The sequence below is a fragment of the Tyto alba genome, unplaced genomic scaffold (assembly GCF_018691265.1).
Source record: "Tyto alba isolate M040663 unplaced genomic scaffold, T.alba_DEE_v4.0 Super-Scaffold_38, whole genome shotgun sequence".
NCBI lineage: Eukaryota > Metazoa > Chordata > Aves > Strigiformes > Tytonidae > Tyto > Tyto alba.
The window spans coordinates 19,450,872-19,468,806 of NW_024881313.1; the positions used below are offsets into that span (position 1 = coordinate 19,450,872).

General features: G+C 35.4%; 1 protein-coding gene across 1 annotated transcript in view; it reads left to right on the plus strand.

Moving 5' to 3' along the window:
• Positions 1-17,935, plus strand: part of STAM (signal transducing adaptor molecule) — a 34,941-nt gene that overhangs the window by 10,543 nt on the left and 6,463 nt on the right. Inside the window, exons 3-12 of the mRNA XM_042802072.1 lie at positions 5,190-5,265; positions 5,355-5,450; positions 5,949-6,095; positions 6,368-6,458; positions 9,318-9,510; positions 9,827-9,921; positions 11,198-11,286; positions 12,883-12,970; positions 15,583-15,637; positions 15,975-16,128. Coding sequence (XP_042658006.1) covers positions 5,190-5,265; positions 5,355-5,450; positions 5,949-6,095; positions 6,368-6,458; positions 9,318-9,510; positions 9,827-9,921; positions 11,198-11,286; positions 12,883-12,970; positions 15,583-15,637; positions 15,975-16,128 — 1,084 coding nt within the window. The remainder of the gene's footprint in view (positions 1-5,189; positions 5,266-5,354; positions 5,451-5,948; positions 6,096-6,367; positions 6,459-9,317; positions 9,511-9,826; positions 9,922-11,197; positions 11,287-12,882; positions 12,971-15,582; positions 15,638-15,974; positions 16,129-17,935) is intronic.

Sequence of the window (17,935 nt, forward strand, 5' to 3'; positions counted from 1 at the left end):
CAAGATATAAAGCATCTGCTGCCCCTCCCTTGTCCTTACCACCAAACCACCAGTGTCTCTGTCACAGAAAGCAATGAGGTTCTGTGTTTCTTCCCCTTGTTTTGAGAAGTTATTCTCTGACATCAGGGCTTTGATAAATGTACATTTTGAAAATGTGATATTAAATTAAACACATCTTAATACGGGCTGCTAGTGCTTCTATTATTGTTTCTTTTCTGAGCGCTCTCATGGAATTTATGCATGCATTCATTTTTTGGACATGAAAAGTTAAAATATACTTTGAGTTAGCAACTAAAAAATACAGTTTAAAGACAATGTTTCAGTGTATTTGTAGTATGTTGTTTTTTTTTTTTTTTTTTTTTTATGTAGTTATCATTAGGCTTTGGAAATATTTTAAATACGTCTTCTCCAAACATTCACTGTAACAATTCAGGCAAGAAATAGCCTCAAAAAGAGAGTTTTGCCATTGCTGCTGTTTAGTGAATGTATTCTCTGAGAATGACTTGGATTGCTTTGTAAAACTGTGGGAAACAGTATGAGATGCCAGACAGCAAATTCTCACAAGGGGCTTTTGTTCCAAAGGACAGGTTTGAAAATAAGCTTATTTCTTGGGATTAGAGGTGGTCTCTAGAGCAGTACTTATAAATAACATGGCATATTGAGACTTCTGTGCTGTTGTATATAACTGTAGTTAAGATAACAGCTGGCAAGTTATTAATAATGTTTCTTATTAGTCTGTATGTAAAACTGTATTTCTGCTCCTTCAGCATGTTGATGCTGAGCCTGTAACAATATTATTGAAGGCTTCAGTATGTTATTTAATCACTGAAAACATTTCCACAAGCAAGATTTAGTCTCACAGCAACTTAGCCTGAACAGTGCACAAATGTGTGTAGTTGCAAGAGACAGCTGCTTGGGAGTGCAGACAAAGGTGGAGATCTTGTGGCAGCTAAATTTCTCTGGGACAGCTGGAATTCCTGTTATGACTTGTGGGATTGATTATGTATTTATTTATTTTTAAATTTTTTTTATAAAACAGTGGTTTTATTGTGGCTGTATCTCTAACCTTTATAATATTTACCCTGGGTGTAGTAGGCTGCCAGCTGACTTATTGCTTAAAGTCAGATTCTGTTAAAACTTGCTGATAGCGGATTTTCTTTGTTTTAATGGATTATATCATGCCATTGCAAGGTAAAGCAAGACAAAGTTCCCCATGAAGAAGTTTAAATCACATATGCTATGCTGTTTGAAATTCTCCTGCAGTTTAAGTTCCTGTGGCAAGGATGCTAGTTGTCTTAACCAGGATGTGCTTTAATCTTTTAACCAATTCTTGTCTAATACAAGCTGTCTGTTCTTGTCAGAAGTTTAGATTATAAAAATCTCTGGTTTATGGGTTTTCTTTGTAACAGTCTGTAAGCTCCATTGCATACCTACAGCATTTTAGTTGTAGATTGTCTTACACCTGAAGCCACAGTAGACTAGAAGGACTATTCTTCATTAAGTGGCACTTTTTGTTCCATGGTGTTACATGTCAAGTTTTCTCAGAGGTATGCCAACAGCTTGTTTGCATCCAGAGTAATTGTTGGAAACCTGTTATGCTACAAAGGTGCTATATTTTTTCTTAAGATAAATTATTTACAGTTCAGCAACAGAACTGCTACTGTTAATTTTTACATTGCAATACCTTGGTTATAGGGAATCGCCAGTAATTAAAATTTTCATCTTACTTCCCTTAATCCAACTAACTAAAACAGTTTTTAGCAAGTTGGAATTCTGCTGAATCTCTCTTTGACTATTTTCTCTATTTCTGTGAATTTAAAAATTTAATTGATGAGAGTTGATGCCAGAATTTTCATAGAAAACACTGGAAGGACAGTAAATTCAGTAATATTTTTAATAATATGCCTTTTTTACAATACCATATATAAAATATTGCCATACGTAGAGTGGAATTAACTTGGTACTTTCTGCATGTTTCACATACCAGGTTCCTAAGATGACCTGAAATTTGTCTAATTGAGACAATCAACATGTTTTTTTGAACTCTGATTTTGTTTTAGGAACTCGTACAGCTCAGCAATTGCATATTATATTGTTTGCATCACATTTTTTGGAAATATTGGTAGTTCGGTGAGCAAGTTGCCTTTTTGGCATGGAAACATGATTAAAACAAAGGTTTTACCATTAAAGACAATCTTTTTTTTTTGGCATTTATACAGCATATATTCTGCTTTTATACATTATTGAAAACCAATTTATTTTAAAATTTTCTAGCATATTTGACTGGCATTTTAAATCATCTGTCTACAGGACAGGTGTAGATTTTTGGATAGTGTTGTTTTTTTTTCAGTGAAAATGCTTACACAACTGAATCTATAGTTTATCAGCTCTTAGTAAAATAATATTTTCAAATTTGAATTATTAAGCAGAATAAAAGGGAAAATTAAAGGCCACATGGTGTATTTTATCATGAATTGCCCCCCCACCATTTCCTCAGTCAGTTTGGTGCTAGCCAGTTCTCTAGTCTGTCTGCATTTGACTTTGAGATGGTTGTACCTTTTGTATTTGTTAACGAGACATATCAGTCTTTGAAAGAATTACAACTTGTTTTTTCTCTAGAAAAGTTACTTAATAAAAATGATGGCTGGAAAAAAATAAAGTCAACAACTGGGAGAAGACACCTGTAGTTGAGAAAATAGGAATGCTCATGGCAGCACTCTATCGGGGGTGGAGGTGGCTATTGAGAAATGGTTTGACTGTATTGCTGCTTGCCTAACTTTGTCCTGATTCCTTATGGATCAATCACTGACTCAGTGAGCCAGTGTTCTAGTTAGCTGATTGTTCTCTGGTTGTTTTTGTGCCTCTTCATACAAGAGGGAACATTAAAATTGCTTGCTTGGTAGTCTTCCAAACTAACTTTTTGTTTTGTTTTGTTTTCCCCCACCTCAAGTTACTCAATCTCAGTAGCATTTTACATAGTCATTGCAGTGTATGTTTAACAGGCTGACAGGGAAGCTCTTTGACTAGCTTGTTTCTAAAGCAATGAGGAGGAAAACTGAGTCACTAGTGTAGTCTTTAGCCCCACGGTTAATTACCTTAAACTGTAAATGAACAGTAAATTCCTGAAAATATATGAAATGTTTTGTGCAAAGTAGTATTTTAGATTCCAATTGCTGTAAATTTTGTCTTTGTTAAATAAAATACAACCATTTACATTATTTTTTACTCTCTTAAAATAAAACTGAAATTTATCGTGAATGTTTTTTGGATGTATCAGTATAGAATACCTTGCCCTATTTTCCCCCTGCTGATTTGTTATACTCACTCACTGTGCTGCCTCTGAAATTTTTGATTGTAGAATCATTGGAGCAGAACTGTGGACTGATATGTTTGGCATGGTCTGGAGAGGTGCCTAATGAATAGAATTCTGTTCTTGTGGGGTGCATGCCTTCACTCTGATTTTTGCATAGTGCTTCTCATAATTTACAAACTCAATTTTGTGATGAATTAATTTGAAGTAAAAATAAGCATGACAGTTCTGTCTAGAATGGCGATTCTTAGTCTGTGTGTCTAAATATTGGGAAGCCTGGATTTTTTTTTTGTGTGTAGTTGTAATCAGGAGATTTTTTTTTTTAATTTGAGTATGTTAAAACATTAACACTCAAATATTGTTTCTGTTAAATGTATGAGCAAATAGATATTTTTTTAAGGTGTTTTTGTGAATTGCTGAGGATTTTTTTCTTTTTTTTTTACCTTTTCAAAGTTGTACTTGACACATGGAAGATCATTTGGTTTTGAGGCTTTCTTGTTACTTTATTACTTTTTAAGAAGGCTTTAGATTCCTTAAAAATCTTAGGCTAATGGTCCTGTTCCTGAACTGCTAAGCTCTTGATCCTGCATCCTACCATTATAAATACTGGCTTAACAATTAATGGACATGCATTTTTGTGCTTGCGCTCCTATCACATTGATAGTCCTACTCATAAATTAATGGTTAAAAAAAGCAGTTATTTTTGAAAATTTTAGCATGTATTCTTTCTCAATTAAAGTGAAGTCTTGGATAATGAATAGATAACAGTCAGTGCTTGTGTTACAGCCTTCAATTGTAATAATTGGTTATATGAAGGTATACATTGAATGATATGTAGTCTTGATGTGTGACAGCATTTTCTATAATTAGTACCACTAAATATGAGGTGGACACTTCTGTAAAATGTAGACACTGCCAAATATAGTATAGCCACGCAGTGGTGTAACTTACACCTGAGTTTCATGTTATTTTTCTATTGAACTGATATCCAAGAACTAATTTTGCTTCCATTTTTGGAAAAGCTACTATAAATACTCCAGAAATGCATGAAATCTCTTAGTTTTAACTTACCTTCTCTTTTCCTACTTACCTTCTTTCAGGGTTCTCATTTCAGGGCTATTCAACAGATAATGCTTATACACCCATGATAATTCCTATCCCAGCCTCATTCAGCCTTCTGCCACATTTAAAGACAGAACAAAATGACAGAAAGTCACACAGACTTTAATATGCTAAACTGTGTCTGAAACTCTCATTCAAATTCTTTCTTAAATTTCCTTTTCACATTATTTCTATCTACTACAACATACATAAGACTCGAGTTCTGTATTTAACTGTTTTGAAACTTTGTAGAATGTATAACAATTTTTTCAGCATTTGTTGGTTCATTGTGTATCTTCTTTATAAATGTTATTCTGTAGATTAAAGAGACTCTGAGGAATGTAATGGTGGTAATTTTAAAAAACATAGTAAAAGGGTGTTGGTAATCAGTATATAAGCAAATATTCTTAGATACGTTTGTGAAATACAGAGGAGTAGGTGTATGGACTACGGAGAATTACAGTTCTCTATTTGTAAGGGATTTTATATATTTCTGGGGTATTTACAGTAATTCTCACTAACTACAGAAGATAATGTAACTTACTGAGAGGTTTTGATAACTAAGCAAGCTAGCAGTCCTACAGATAGAAATGGCTACAACTGTTAATGGTGTTTTTTTTTTTTTTTTTTTTTGTTTGTTTGTTTTTTTTTTTTTTAATGTTGCACTTACAAGCTACTAAATAATTTACTGACAATGTTCAGGAGAGCTTGCTGTCTGTTAACATTGTCATGTGTGCAATAGGTAATTATATGCTTTTAAATGTCTTGTGTTTTTTAGACCTAAGGACTGTCTCCGTTCTATTATGAAGAGAGTGAACCATAAAGATCCCCATGTTGCTATGCAAGCATTAACAGTAGGTTCTTTTTAATGTAGTGCTTTTCATTCCTGAAAAGTTATATTGCAAAAAAAATCTTCTCTGAGTTTTGTTCTTTCTTTCTTTAGCTTCTAGGAGCATGTGTATCAAACTGTGGTAAAATCTTTCATTTAGAAGTGTGTTCAAGAGATTTTGCCAGTGAAGTAAGCAATGTGTTGAATAAGGTAATGTATTGCATTGATTTATACAATTCATAGAAAAGCTAGATCAGACTGAGAATTGGGGTAATCTGAAAGTGGAATGGAATCTACTTTTGGAAGACTAGAAACGTGGTGGCAGGGAGAAAGATGCAATACTACTGGGAAGATTGTGGCTGTGAGAGAGAACTTCCTGAATGCCACTTCACACTACAGTTACTTACATATTCTGTTCAGGGGAGGTGGGGTGTGGTATGTTAATTTATGAATATACAAATTAATTTTCCTGTTAAATAATAGCAGTGAAACACTAAATACAGATTTGGTGAAATTGAGATAATACAGGGCTTTTATATAACCTTGTTTTACTCTGTTGGCCCTAGTATGTATTGTACTGGTACAAACTTGACTTAAAAATAAAGTGTCTATATCATTTATATTGGCAGTAACATGACATTATTTGAAATGAAGGAATTACAGAACAGATTCCTACATTATTTTAACTTGTTTCTGCTGTGCTTGCAGGGTCATCCAAAAGTGTGTGAAAAGCTGAAAGCCCTTATGGTGGAATGGACTGATGAATTCAAGAATGACCCACAGCTGAGTTTAATATCTGCTATGATAAAAAATCTTAAGGAACAAGGAGTTACTTTCCCAGCTATTGGTTCACAGGTATATTAGATTTTGTGGTTCTTCTTAAAGGGTATTACAAATTCGTTTTATCTTCAGTTCTGTATTTAACTGTTTGTAGTCTTGAATTCTGTATTATGTTTGGCAAACAAAATGAAATCTCTCTTGTCTTAATAAAACATTCCTTTGAGGGGTGAAATGTTCTGGCTTACTTTAGGTTTTTATATTGCAGATGAATACGAATCAAAATGGTGAACTTAATGCGTTGTCATTTTTTTGCTGAATTCATTTTTATGTCTTTCACTTTTGGCTAGGCTGCAGAACAGGCAAAAGCAAGTCCAGCTCTAGTTGCCAAAGATCCTGGTACAGTGGCCAACAAAAAGGAAGAGGAGGATTTAGCTAAAGGTGAGTCCATTTACTTGCTGACCTGATGAATATATTGGTAAATATCAAATAGTGCAGGAACAAATGTTTTGATTCTTTCATTTATGTGAATAGTGTATTTATAGATGGTGGTTATGATTTCTATTCCTTTATTTTTATACCCTTCTTGGAGGGTCAGAGATTAAAACTATTGTATGGGTAAAAAATAAGAAAAATTCCTGATTTTTACTTTTGTTTCCCTTGCCAAACTGAAACAACTCAGTAAAAAAAAAATCTGCAAAACCTCATGTTAAGGCCATGCTCCACTATGAAAATGTTTGATACAAGTTCTGCACTTGGATTTTCCCTCTTCCTTGGGCAAGTGAAGCACATTCATTTGCAATTTAAACATTTGATGAAAGGAGAAAATAAGGATTATAATACAAGTTGTATTCAAAGTATTTGTGGTATCCTACTTTAAACTTTTATTCCTTTGAATACTGCTTCTGTAGTATACTTTAAGGCTTTGGTTGCCGTAAGCCTAAGTGGCTGTTATATGTCTCATTGCAGGCCCAGTAAACAAAATTAGGGTGGTTTTTTTGATTTACTGTTGTACTAAGGTATATTTAAAGGTCATTTAATAGTGCTGTAACAGACATGTGAAGTTATTCTTAGAGTGGTTTGATCTTTATGGTCTAAATACTATTTTCTGAGGTCAAACTTCAGCAGTGTGAATTCATCAAATGTTAGCCCTTGTACATAGCATGGCTTTGGGCTTAAAGTTCTAACAATGGCTGTTCAGGGGAAGTTCTTGTACTAGTAGTTGGTGGATGTTTGCAGTTTCTCATCTTTGATAGAAATTTTTTTTTATTTAGCTATTAATCTAATATAACATTGATTTATTTAAATTATCATGAGCCCATCTGTATATGTTACTAATGGTTTCTTCAACAGTTGACCCACCAAAGTCTACTTTTAAAGGGATCTGTGTTTCAAAGGTTCATTTTCTGCATGGGTTCTCTAGAATTTTTTGTGTTCTGCTCTGTCCCTTCTTAAACATGATAATTTTCTTCACAAACTTGGAAGAGTTTAATATGAGTGAAACCTTTCTGCTCAGTCAAGTTTAATTGAAAATGACCAAGAAATGTAAAATTATTCAAGGAATGATAGGGAGAGAAAAGAAATGGACAAAATTCTGCTTGTCTAAGCAGAAGTAATTTTCTTAATTATGAATTAAGGATGCACTATTTTGCTGTGAGGATGATTGGGCACTGGCACAGTTTGCCCAGGAAGGTCGTGGAGTTTCCATCCTTGGAGAGACTCAAAAGCCATCTGGACATAGTCCTAGGCATCCAGCTCAAGGTAACCCTGCTTGAGCAGGGGTGTCATGGGTTGACACAGAGGGCAACTGAGCACCATGTGGCTTCTCACTGCTCCCTTCTCCCCAGCACTTGGAAGGAGAAAATGGAGTAAAAGGCTTGGGAATTGAGATAGGGACAGGGAGGGGTGGGTCACCCATTATGATCATGGGCAAAAGACACTCATTAGGGGAAGAAAAAGAACATCAATTCAAACACTAACAAAACCAACACTTAACAGACAAGGTGGGACAGTGAGAAGCGCCACCACATCCAAAACCACCTCTTCCCACCCTTCCCTTCTTCCTGGGCTCAGCTCTGCTCTCGATCTCTCTACCTCCTCCCCCAGGGGTGCAGAGGTCAGGGAATGGGGTTCACAGTCAGTTCCACTGCTCCTTCCTTCTTGGGAGAAGTGGGGTGAGGAATGCCACACATTCCTCCCCTGCTCCACATGACTCCCCTCTCACTGGAGATAGTACTGCATGAACTTTCTCCACCATGAGTCCTTCCCATGGGATGCAGCCATTCCCATACTGATCTGGCGTGGCTCACCCTTGTGTGTTTCAGTCCTCCCAGTGCCAAAATACAGCAGCAGGGACTGCTGCTTCCCTCAGAGTCCTGGCCTTCTTTAAGTGCAGATGCCTGTTCCAGTGTGTGCTCTTCTACAGACTTCAGGTCGGCCTCTGCTCCACTGCAGACCTCCATGCGTGGCAGGAGGGGTGGCCCTGCTGTCTCACCGTGGGATACAGGGTGTCTCTGCTCTGGCACACCTCCTCCCCTTCCTTCTCCTTCCTTCCAAGAACCTTGGTGTTCACATAGGTGTTCTTCGTGTAACTCCTCCTCACAAGTCCCAACCCCCTCTCAGGTTCCCCTTCTTAAATACCTTCTCACAGAGGTGCAGCCACTGTCGCTAATTGGCTCAGCCTTGGTGCAGAGGTGGGTCCGACTTGGAGCCAGGGGAGCTTCGAGAAGCTTCTCACAGGGGGCCACTGCTGTAGCTCCCTCTCCTGCTATGAAAAACCCCACCACACAAACCCAGCACAAGGGGATTGGCCAAGATGACCTCCAGAGTTGTCTTTCAACCTCAGCCAATCTCTGCAGTTCTCGGGTTCCATGAATCCAGGCTAAAGACTCCTTATCTAACAGAGAAACTGTCTACCTGAACAGCTGTATCTTTTGAGAATGTTTCAAGTGATCTGGAAAAATTCAACATCATGTATATGCTAGTAAGAATATAAATACATCAGTTCAAAGTAATAGCAATAATATAATGATAAAATAATCAATGACTTCACTGAACTATCCTGTTTGTGCTTAAGTGCTATTATTCATTCTGTCCATGTTGAAAGCCTCAGTAAATCTATGGGCAAAATTGTGCTCTGTAGTTGTAAAACATGTTTTTGTTTTTTACCATTATTTCTAAGTGGAAGACAGAAGTTGATTACGATGCAACAGGAATGCTAAAAGTTTTCAGGGTTAAATATTCATATAATTCAACCTATTTTAATAGGGAATTTTCATGTGAATAACTCTTCTTTTGTAGCTATTGAACTGTCACTAAAAGAACAAAGGCAACAGCAAACAACACTTTCCAGTTTGTATCCGAGCACCTCAAGCCTTTTAACAAATCACAAACATGAGGGCCGAAAGGTTCGTGCCATCTATGATTTTGAAGCTGCTGAAGACAACGAATTAACTTTTAAAGCTGGAGAACTTATAACTATCCTTGATGACAGGTAATTTTATATAGGAAGCCTACTAGAAGTATATCAGACTGTAAAAATCAATTGGGATTCTATGTAGAAGCACATATTGGAATACAATTGCAATAAAATATATTTACATATTAAACACTTTTTAAATTATCCTAGATTTTTACATACAAATGTAATCGCATAAAGATTTGTGTATAAACATTTCTGTAGGTATACAAGTTGTATTTATGTACAAGTAATATAAGTGCCTTGTACAGTGCAATTCTGAGGAAGATTCCATGTCAGTTTCGTTTTTTTTTTAATGTTACAGGGTTTTAAATTATTTTTTTATCTTTAGTGATCCAAATTGGTGGAAAGGTGAAACTCATCAGGGTATAGGATTGTTTCCATCTAATTTTGTAACAGCTGATCTTTCTGCTGAGCCCGAAATGAGTAAGTATTATTACATTTATATATGTATATATATATATATATGCTAAGCCTTGCTATGGCCCAAGGGATATTTCTGTAGTGATTTACTTCCCTTATTTCCCTTATGATAGAGTTCAATTTCAAGTTAATGTGATACTCAAAGTAAAACTGAGGAGCCCTTGCTGTGCCTTCACAAACAACAGTCGTATCTTAATGTGTCAGACCAAGGTTGCCCACGCTGGCATCTGCTGAAAAATAGGATGTTGTCTACTGCTGGCTTTGTCAGTAGCTTTCTTGGGACTCATTTAACAACTCCATTGACACCTAGATAAAGGTAGACAACAGCAATTTTTTTCCAAATTGCCTTTTTGCCTGGTTGCAATGGCAAATATCTAATCAAGAAAAAACTGAAAGCCCCATGGCAGATAGGAGTTGGAGACAGATTACAACTGTTCAAACATATCAGGAAACCTACATACTGTAGGTATATGTCTACACATAATGGAAGGAGAGGGTTTTTTCTGCATACTGTTTATCTTCTTGTATCTATTTATATCAGTCTAACCTACTCTAAATTTCTAATACTTAATATTTTTATTAAATAAGTTTTTAAGATTCTAGAATTGATTTCTGTAAATCTGATGGATTTGCAAGATTAATCTGTGATCTCAATATGAGTGTGCCAAAGGTATGAGCAGGTCAGCAGAATTACATTCTGTAGGAGTCATCATGTCTATATTAAGACTAACTGATAAGAGTAGTATGATAAGAGTAGTATTTGGCAGCTTTTTTGTTGTGGCTTTCACTACAAAAGAGTGAGATACTTTTGCACGTACTTTTTGATGGAGAAGGAATAGCAAAATTTGAGAATTTTCAATTCTATAATTTGCTCTGCAGAAAAGTCTCCAATTTGGCATAGATGTTTTCTCTTCAACCTGACTTATTAGCCCTCTTTCTTCCAATCATTCTCTCTTTGTTTTCCCGATTACTTATTAATAAACATGTTATATGCAGGGAGACTGTTAAAGACATTTACTTGATAAAACATGTTTCTGTTGACCTTGTGTGAACTGATGTCTTTTTTTAAATGCAATTTACATATTTGTTTAAGAATATTGTATAAGTCTGTGGAGCTGTTCTTGGCCTTCAATTGTCAACAGAATACCAATTTTTAAAATTTTCATAGTAGATGTTTCAAATGCAAAGAATGTAGGAAACATGCTAGCTGTATAACATTTATGTCATTATTTTGTTTATTTTCATTTTAAGAAATAAAATCTACCTCTTTATCTTGTAGTGAAAACTGAGAAGAAAACAGTGCAGTTCAGTGATGAAATTCAAGTAGAGACAATAGAACCTGAGCCCGAACCAGTCTATATTGATGAAGTAAGCATGATTAAAGTACTGATTTTCAACTGCTGGTATATTTAAATATGTGGTATTTAACCCTTTCATTCTGTACTTCAAAACCAATTTGAAATATCAGGAGAACTTAATCAAAAGAGAGTGGGAAGGGAAAGTTGATGAAATAAAAGTCAGCGGTATTCTAATTTGTTCATGTATCTTGAAGTTCTTAGGAATTTCTGAAACTGAGTTTGGAAACTGCGTTCCATTTAGGGCCGTACTCCAGGATTGTGCAGCTGTTTACTCCTAAACTAGAACCTTGGTGTGCAGTGATACATTGCTTTAAATTTTTGCTTTAAGTACTTCAGGATACCTCAGAGATGCCCATATTGAATGCTTAGATTTATTTCCAGTATAACGACAACTGTCTTCTCCCAGTTTGAAAGATATCTTTTATTCTCTGAAAACTGTGAGCTTTTTGTTGATCTGTAATTAATATTTTGTAATATTCGCACAAACTCACTGCAGTTATTCTGCAAGGTTCCCAAGAACTCCCATCCCAGGATGTTTTTCCCTGCCTTTTTCTTTTCTCCTTCTCAGTTAGGGTTCTGTCATTGTTTTTTTGAAATGAAAAATCAGTTACTGCCTTCCTAAAGTCTTATTTAACTCCTGCTTCAAGTACTCTTTCTCCTAAGGGATAGTAGTTTGTAATCTGCTGACATAGCTTAGCTCAGGCCTGCTGTGAGGTGCCTTCCAGCTTTTGTCTTCTGTAATCCCATGTTGGTTTATATTTTAATGTTGTGTTTTGTTTTTAAAATTACCATAGTATAATTTTTGAGGAAGTAGTTCATTTGGCTTCTTCCCGCCTTTCCTGGGTTAAGGAGGAAAAAAGCATGATTTTAGTTTCCACTTTGATGCAAGCTATATATCTCTGGCCTGTTAAAGGCTATTTATTTGATAGTACTCAGCTAAAAAGTGATTTTTTTTTATCGTTTACATGTAGTGTTTAGCTAAGCAATGTAGTTCACTCCAAGACACAGTTTTCAAAGAGTTTATGCCTGTTAATTTTCTTGCACTTAAACTGGTTAATCAAGGATGACTTACTCTGAACTCAACCACACAACCCCTCCAAACATGATCTTAAAAAAGGCCTTTCATATATATTAGTAATGACTTTGCTTATGTGCAAATAGGCCTCATACATTTTCAAAATGCAGGATAGTTTTTCAGTGAATTTAGTTTTAAGGACTCATTTCTTTTCACAGTAATCTCTCAGTGTATTCTCTCAAAACATTTCCACTAATCCCACTAGGTGGTGGTATTGCATATGTAATAACTAGAATGGAAAAATAGAAATTGCTCAGAAAATACTCTTTAGAAGGGCTTTTAAGAATAAAGGGGCATTCTGCGTGTTCCACTTGTTACTACTAATAATTCTGATCATTTGGCTTTTCCTTGTTCAAGCATCTTCATTCCTGTAAAGTAGCGTGTGTGATTTCCATTTTCTTAGTCTAGGTGATTTCCAAGTCCCAAGAGATCCAACCAAATGGCTGTTAAAAATAGCTGCTTTAATTTACTATCCTGAAGGTGTTAATTCTCTCCCTCACATATGCTCTAATTACACAATTTGTGTTCTAGGATAAAATGGACCAACTCTTGCAGATGTTACAAAGTGCGGATCCATCTGATGACCAGCCAGACCTCCCAGAACTGCTTCATCTTGAGAGTAAGAAAATCTCATGGGTATTTTTTGTTGCTTTTCTCTCTAGAAATTGCCTATAACAAAAAAAAATGAAACTAAGCTGAAACTACTTCAGCTTTATGTGCATGCCACAATCATTCCTGAGAAAAGTGTCTGAGCTGTAAATATCTTCTCACTTCCCGATTCCCACATCTAAGAGACCAAAATGCAAAATATTAACTTAAAACAAGCCCACTCCTCTCTCAAGAAAACTATATTATATATTTTTTTTTTCTTTTCAAGACCCAAGATTACTTTATTCAATCTTACTCATCCATTATTTTTTTTCCTTCTTAGAGTATCACAGCATGAGTTGCAAAAGGAGTGTAAGGAAGTTTCCATGAGAGGAAGCAGGAATACTTCTGAGGCTTAGAATAGACCTGTGTGTGTCTCCCATGCCTTTTACTTGCATGTGTATTTCTGTAGGACTTTAATGTTAATGAATACCTTACAGTGTGCTACAAATTAGACTAGTCCTTTAGACTCAAATTATTCAGATTACTTCTTCAAAGAGGCATTATTAGACCATTCTACCTGATTTGATAGGTGCACTAATATTTTTGGAAGGGAACTTAACAATTACGAGACAGAACATTGGCTTAAACTGACAATTTGGATTGGACCAGACTTTAAGAAAATGGCATATTCCAAGTCAATCTATAAGTTAATCAGGAAAAAGTGCATAAGCTTGTAAGCTTTAGGATGTCTCCCATCTTTTCACGCCCATCTGGTTCATCATACCTGCAAATGAATCCTGGTTTAGTAACTGCACATCAGGGATGTGTCTGCACATACTCTAGTTGCACTAAAGCTAAAGGCAGGTAAAAAGAAACATGAATGGTTTTAAGTACCACATATAGTTATAGGGGCTGTTTTCTAAGAAGCAGGTTGCCTGTGTCTGGTCTAGGACAGAGGCAAAGAAATCAAAGATATGCTTGTCAGCCTACCTCTAGGTATGGCTCACATTAGGGTCTCCTTTCAAAACACATTGTGAGATCATTAGAACGGTGCTGAATTTTATTTTAACCTGTGGGACTGATCCCAGAGTCTGAAAGTTGTAGTGCAGTCAGATGATTTCTCCCCAGCTACCTACAACAGTGCTTGCCAAACACATGGCTGCGTATATTTCTACAATGCCATATTCAAGACTGTACTTGTATACTTGAGTAGGCCTTGGGTAGCTACTATTTTTGGCATAGGTTATAGGAATTTTGCTATAGCTGTGTGCTGGATCTTGGTTTCCTACCAGTAGTGGCAGGTGCTGATCAATATTTGACAAAAAATCACCTCATTTTCTCCTGCCATCCTTATGTCCAGTCACAAATGTCTTTAGATTGGAGAGCTCATCCCAACACTTCCAGGAGCCCAGGGCTTGTGGTTGACAGCAGTGCAGTTGTCATGTTAGTGTACAGACATCTAAGCAATCCTTGTCATGCCTTTTACCACACTTTGTGTTATATGTAAAAATAGACAGTACTTACACTAGGTTTTACCAGTGTAATGCTTTTCCCAGTATTATTGCAAATGTATTACTGATCACAGGTTCAAAGAAGCAGATGAGTGCCTTTCATACAACTCCTTTTCCACTTGGAGTTGCCTTCAAGGAACACATCAGCGATACCCTTTTGCCCATCATGGCCCAGAGGCTTTCAGCTCCTCCTGCATCTCTAATTTGGGAAAACTGGGAGTGAAGACAGTATTCCAGAACTGCTTATAATGCATTTAGGTCATCTTTGATGCCTGAATCTTTTTTTTCTCAGCTCTCAGTTTGAATGTTGAGTGGCTCTTGGGATTAAATACATCTCTTAATTAGTAAATAGTTCACTGACTGGATAACTGGGCACATTTTGCATTTTGGAGTTGGGTTAGACTATAGTGTGTCCCTTTTCAGCTTCCTTCTCTGTTTATTTTACATTTGACAAATGCTGTCTTTCTGTTAACTGTGGTTTGCTTGATAGTTACATGAACCCCATGTCCTTGTGCTGAAAGTTGGCAAGGGGTGTGTGCATTTGTTTATTTTAATGCTTTTCCATTCTAATTCTGGTGAGTTTTTGTATTGGCTTTTGCACATGTTAATGGTTTGAAAAAGCCCTCTTTCCCCAGTTAGGATTCTAGTGAGATAGCAATGTGCTATTAGTGTCTTTGATGTGCAGATGATTTGAATTATTGCAACATGCTTTCATAGATAGTCTTTTTGTAGTAATGCTAGTTGAGCATATGATCTAGGTTGCGGTGGCAAATTTTCTTCCTTGAAGAATAGATCACCTTTCAGATTTACCTGAACTTTTTTATGCAAAATAATTTCAGCTTTACACTCCCTGGATGTTAAATGTGGTTTTATTTTGCTGTACTTTTATTTTCCTTTTAAACTGTACCACTACTGAAAACTTCATCTGGATCTCATTATTAAATTGTTTTGACGCTAACTCTGTTACTATAATCTGTATGCCAAAGAAGTTATAGTAATGATTCTAAAAAAAAAATTTGGACCAGCATCTACACATTTCTATCTGATTTTTTTTTTAAAAACTGCTTTCTGACTTTACAATATGGAAATCTTTATTACTCTGATAAATTTTACTGTCTTTCTATTCTAGCAATGTGCCACCAGATGGGACCTCTCATAGATGAAAAGTTGGAAGATATAGACAGGTAAAAAAAGTCATGTGTTTTGACTCAAATGAAGATTCATTCTTAGAAATACCCATGTTGTTACTTAATGATATCTTAATAAATTCTGTGAATACTGGCAAAGAAAATAAGTGTATTTATTAGTAGCCTCTCATCTGAGAGGAGAACTGAAGGTTTTTTCCCTAGTCACATAATATTTTAAAGTATTGTACCATTTGACATTCTGGCACTTGTCAGGCATCACTTCACAGGCAATAAGAATATGCTGCTTATCACACCTCATGAAAGTTCCCCGTATTGTTTGTTCTGTACTGAAGCTTTCTAAATTGTAGAATAAACTGTAAAATATATTTTATAGGAAACATTCAGAACTTTCAGAGCTCAATGTTAAAGCAATGGAGGCTCTTTCTTTGTATAACAAATTGATGAATGAAGACCCAATGTATTCCATGTATGCAAAAGTACAAAACCAACAGTATTATATGCAGTCAGCTGGTGTTTCTGGCTCTCAGGTATGTATATAACCTTTACTGTTGTTCTCAAGTACATATTGCGCTATGGTTGCTTTCTTATAAATTATTAGTCATAAGCAGTTTTTCACGAGTTAACTTTTTTTACAAAACTTGCTCAAATATTTTTTTTACGGTATACTTCTCTACATTACTAAAATATATACTGATATATAAAGTGTGGAGCATGTTGGTGGCAAGCAATAATTTATTTCCTATTTCTGCCCTTCTCTTCCCACCCTCCTCACCCCCCAAATAGGAAACCTCTTTTTATGACCATTATTACCCTAGTACCAGGTTAAAATCATCTTGCTCCCTCAGAGATAATCTCAAATGAAAGAGTAGTGTTTTCTATCAACACAGTATTGAAAAAAAAAAAAATTGTTTGTTTTTAGCTGCAAGCTTTGGATATTCTCTTTGCAGGTCCTCATACTTTTAGTTCTTTCCTGTTAAGTTCTTTTTGATCAAGGAAAAAGCCCATCATGTGCTTTGGGTTGCATATAAAATTAAAAACTAAAGCTGCCAGGGCTTTGCATAGTGGATCAAAGAAAGTAAAGAAAGAAAGAAAGTAAAATCAATCTCATCTTTAATTTCCTTTTTTTGAAATATCAGTAGAGAACATTTAATATTTAAATTACTGAAGTTAAAAATTGTAATTTTTTCATGACAGCATTTCCATGTAGTTGACTGTTTCCTCTGAGTTGGGTCTTCTGGCTTATTCATATACTATGGTAATTTTTTAAAGGTCTTTTAAACATTTTAATGTTTAAGTCCATGGTCTAATGCATACTTGCTGTATTCGTTTTCTGTCTATAAGAATATATAACGTTTCAAACTTCTTTCAATAATTACTTGCTTTTTAAGTGAATAAAAAAAATTCAAGAGAACTTACTAATACCTACACAGTATTACATAAACCTTGAAGCAGATTTAGTTATTTTTAGCTGCCTACAAGTATGTATTTTCTTTCAGTGTCTTTTAAAGAAGAGGATGTATGTTTTTGTAGTGTCATTAAGAGGAACATTGTCTTCCATTCTTATATGCTAAGCAATCATGTTGGGACTGTATCAGATAATTTTCAGGTTTTATAAATGGGCATGGTTCTGGGGATTCTTAAGGGAAACCCTGGATTTTTGGGGTGAATATAAGCCAGTATAAAGTTCTGAAAAGTTAAGTCGTCTTGTGCCTTTGCTGCCTTCTGAAATTCTTTTGTGATATTGATAAGCCTTGTATGAATATGTCATCTGAGATTATGGTTCTTAAGATAGAAGAGCTGTATATTGTAAACTTACATGGGCTCAGTTGTGAATGAGACCTGATAATTTCTTCTAGTAATTTGTGTTAAGCCAAATAATTCATGATTGAAGAAAAACATAGGGTTTAGAAATTTAGACTTGATTTAGAATACAGTTGACACATCTACTCGCAAGCGTTTCCTCTGGTTAGTTGTAAAATATTACCTTATTTTCAATTGAAATTTTCTTAAGACCTCTTTTTCCCTTCTGCCCTGCTCAAATAATTTTACAATGGCAGTCTCAACAGTTACATGAAATGATAGGTTAACTAACAACATGAAAATAATACATTATAGGCTTGCTATTTTAATAATTCTACTTAAAGTCATCTGGACATCAAAACATATTCTGCTTTGGACTGCTATTTGTTACATGATTTAAATCCTTCGGTATTTTCATTCAAAAGTAGAAGCTCTTAATTAGTATGAGTGATAGTCATCAAAATAAAATTTGGAATACCAGTTTTACTGTAAACTATGTTTGACCTTTTTGGTACTGGAGCCTGAGGTTAGAAA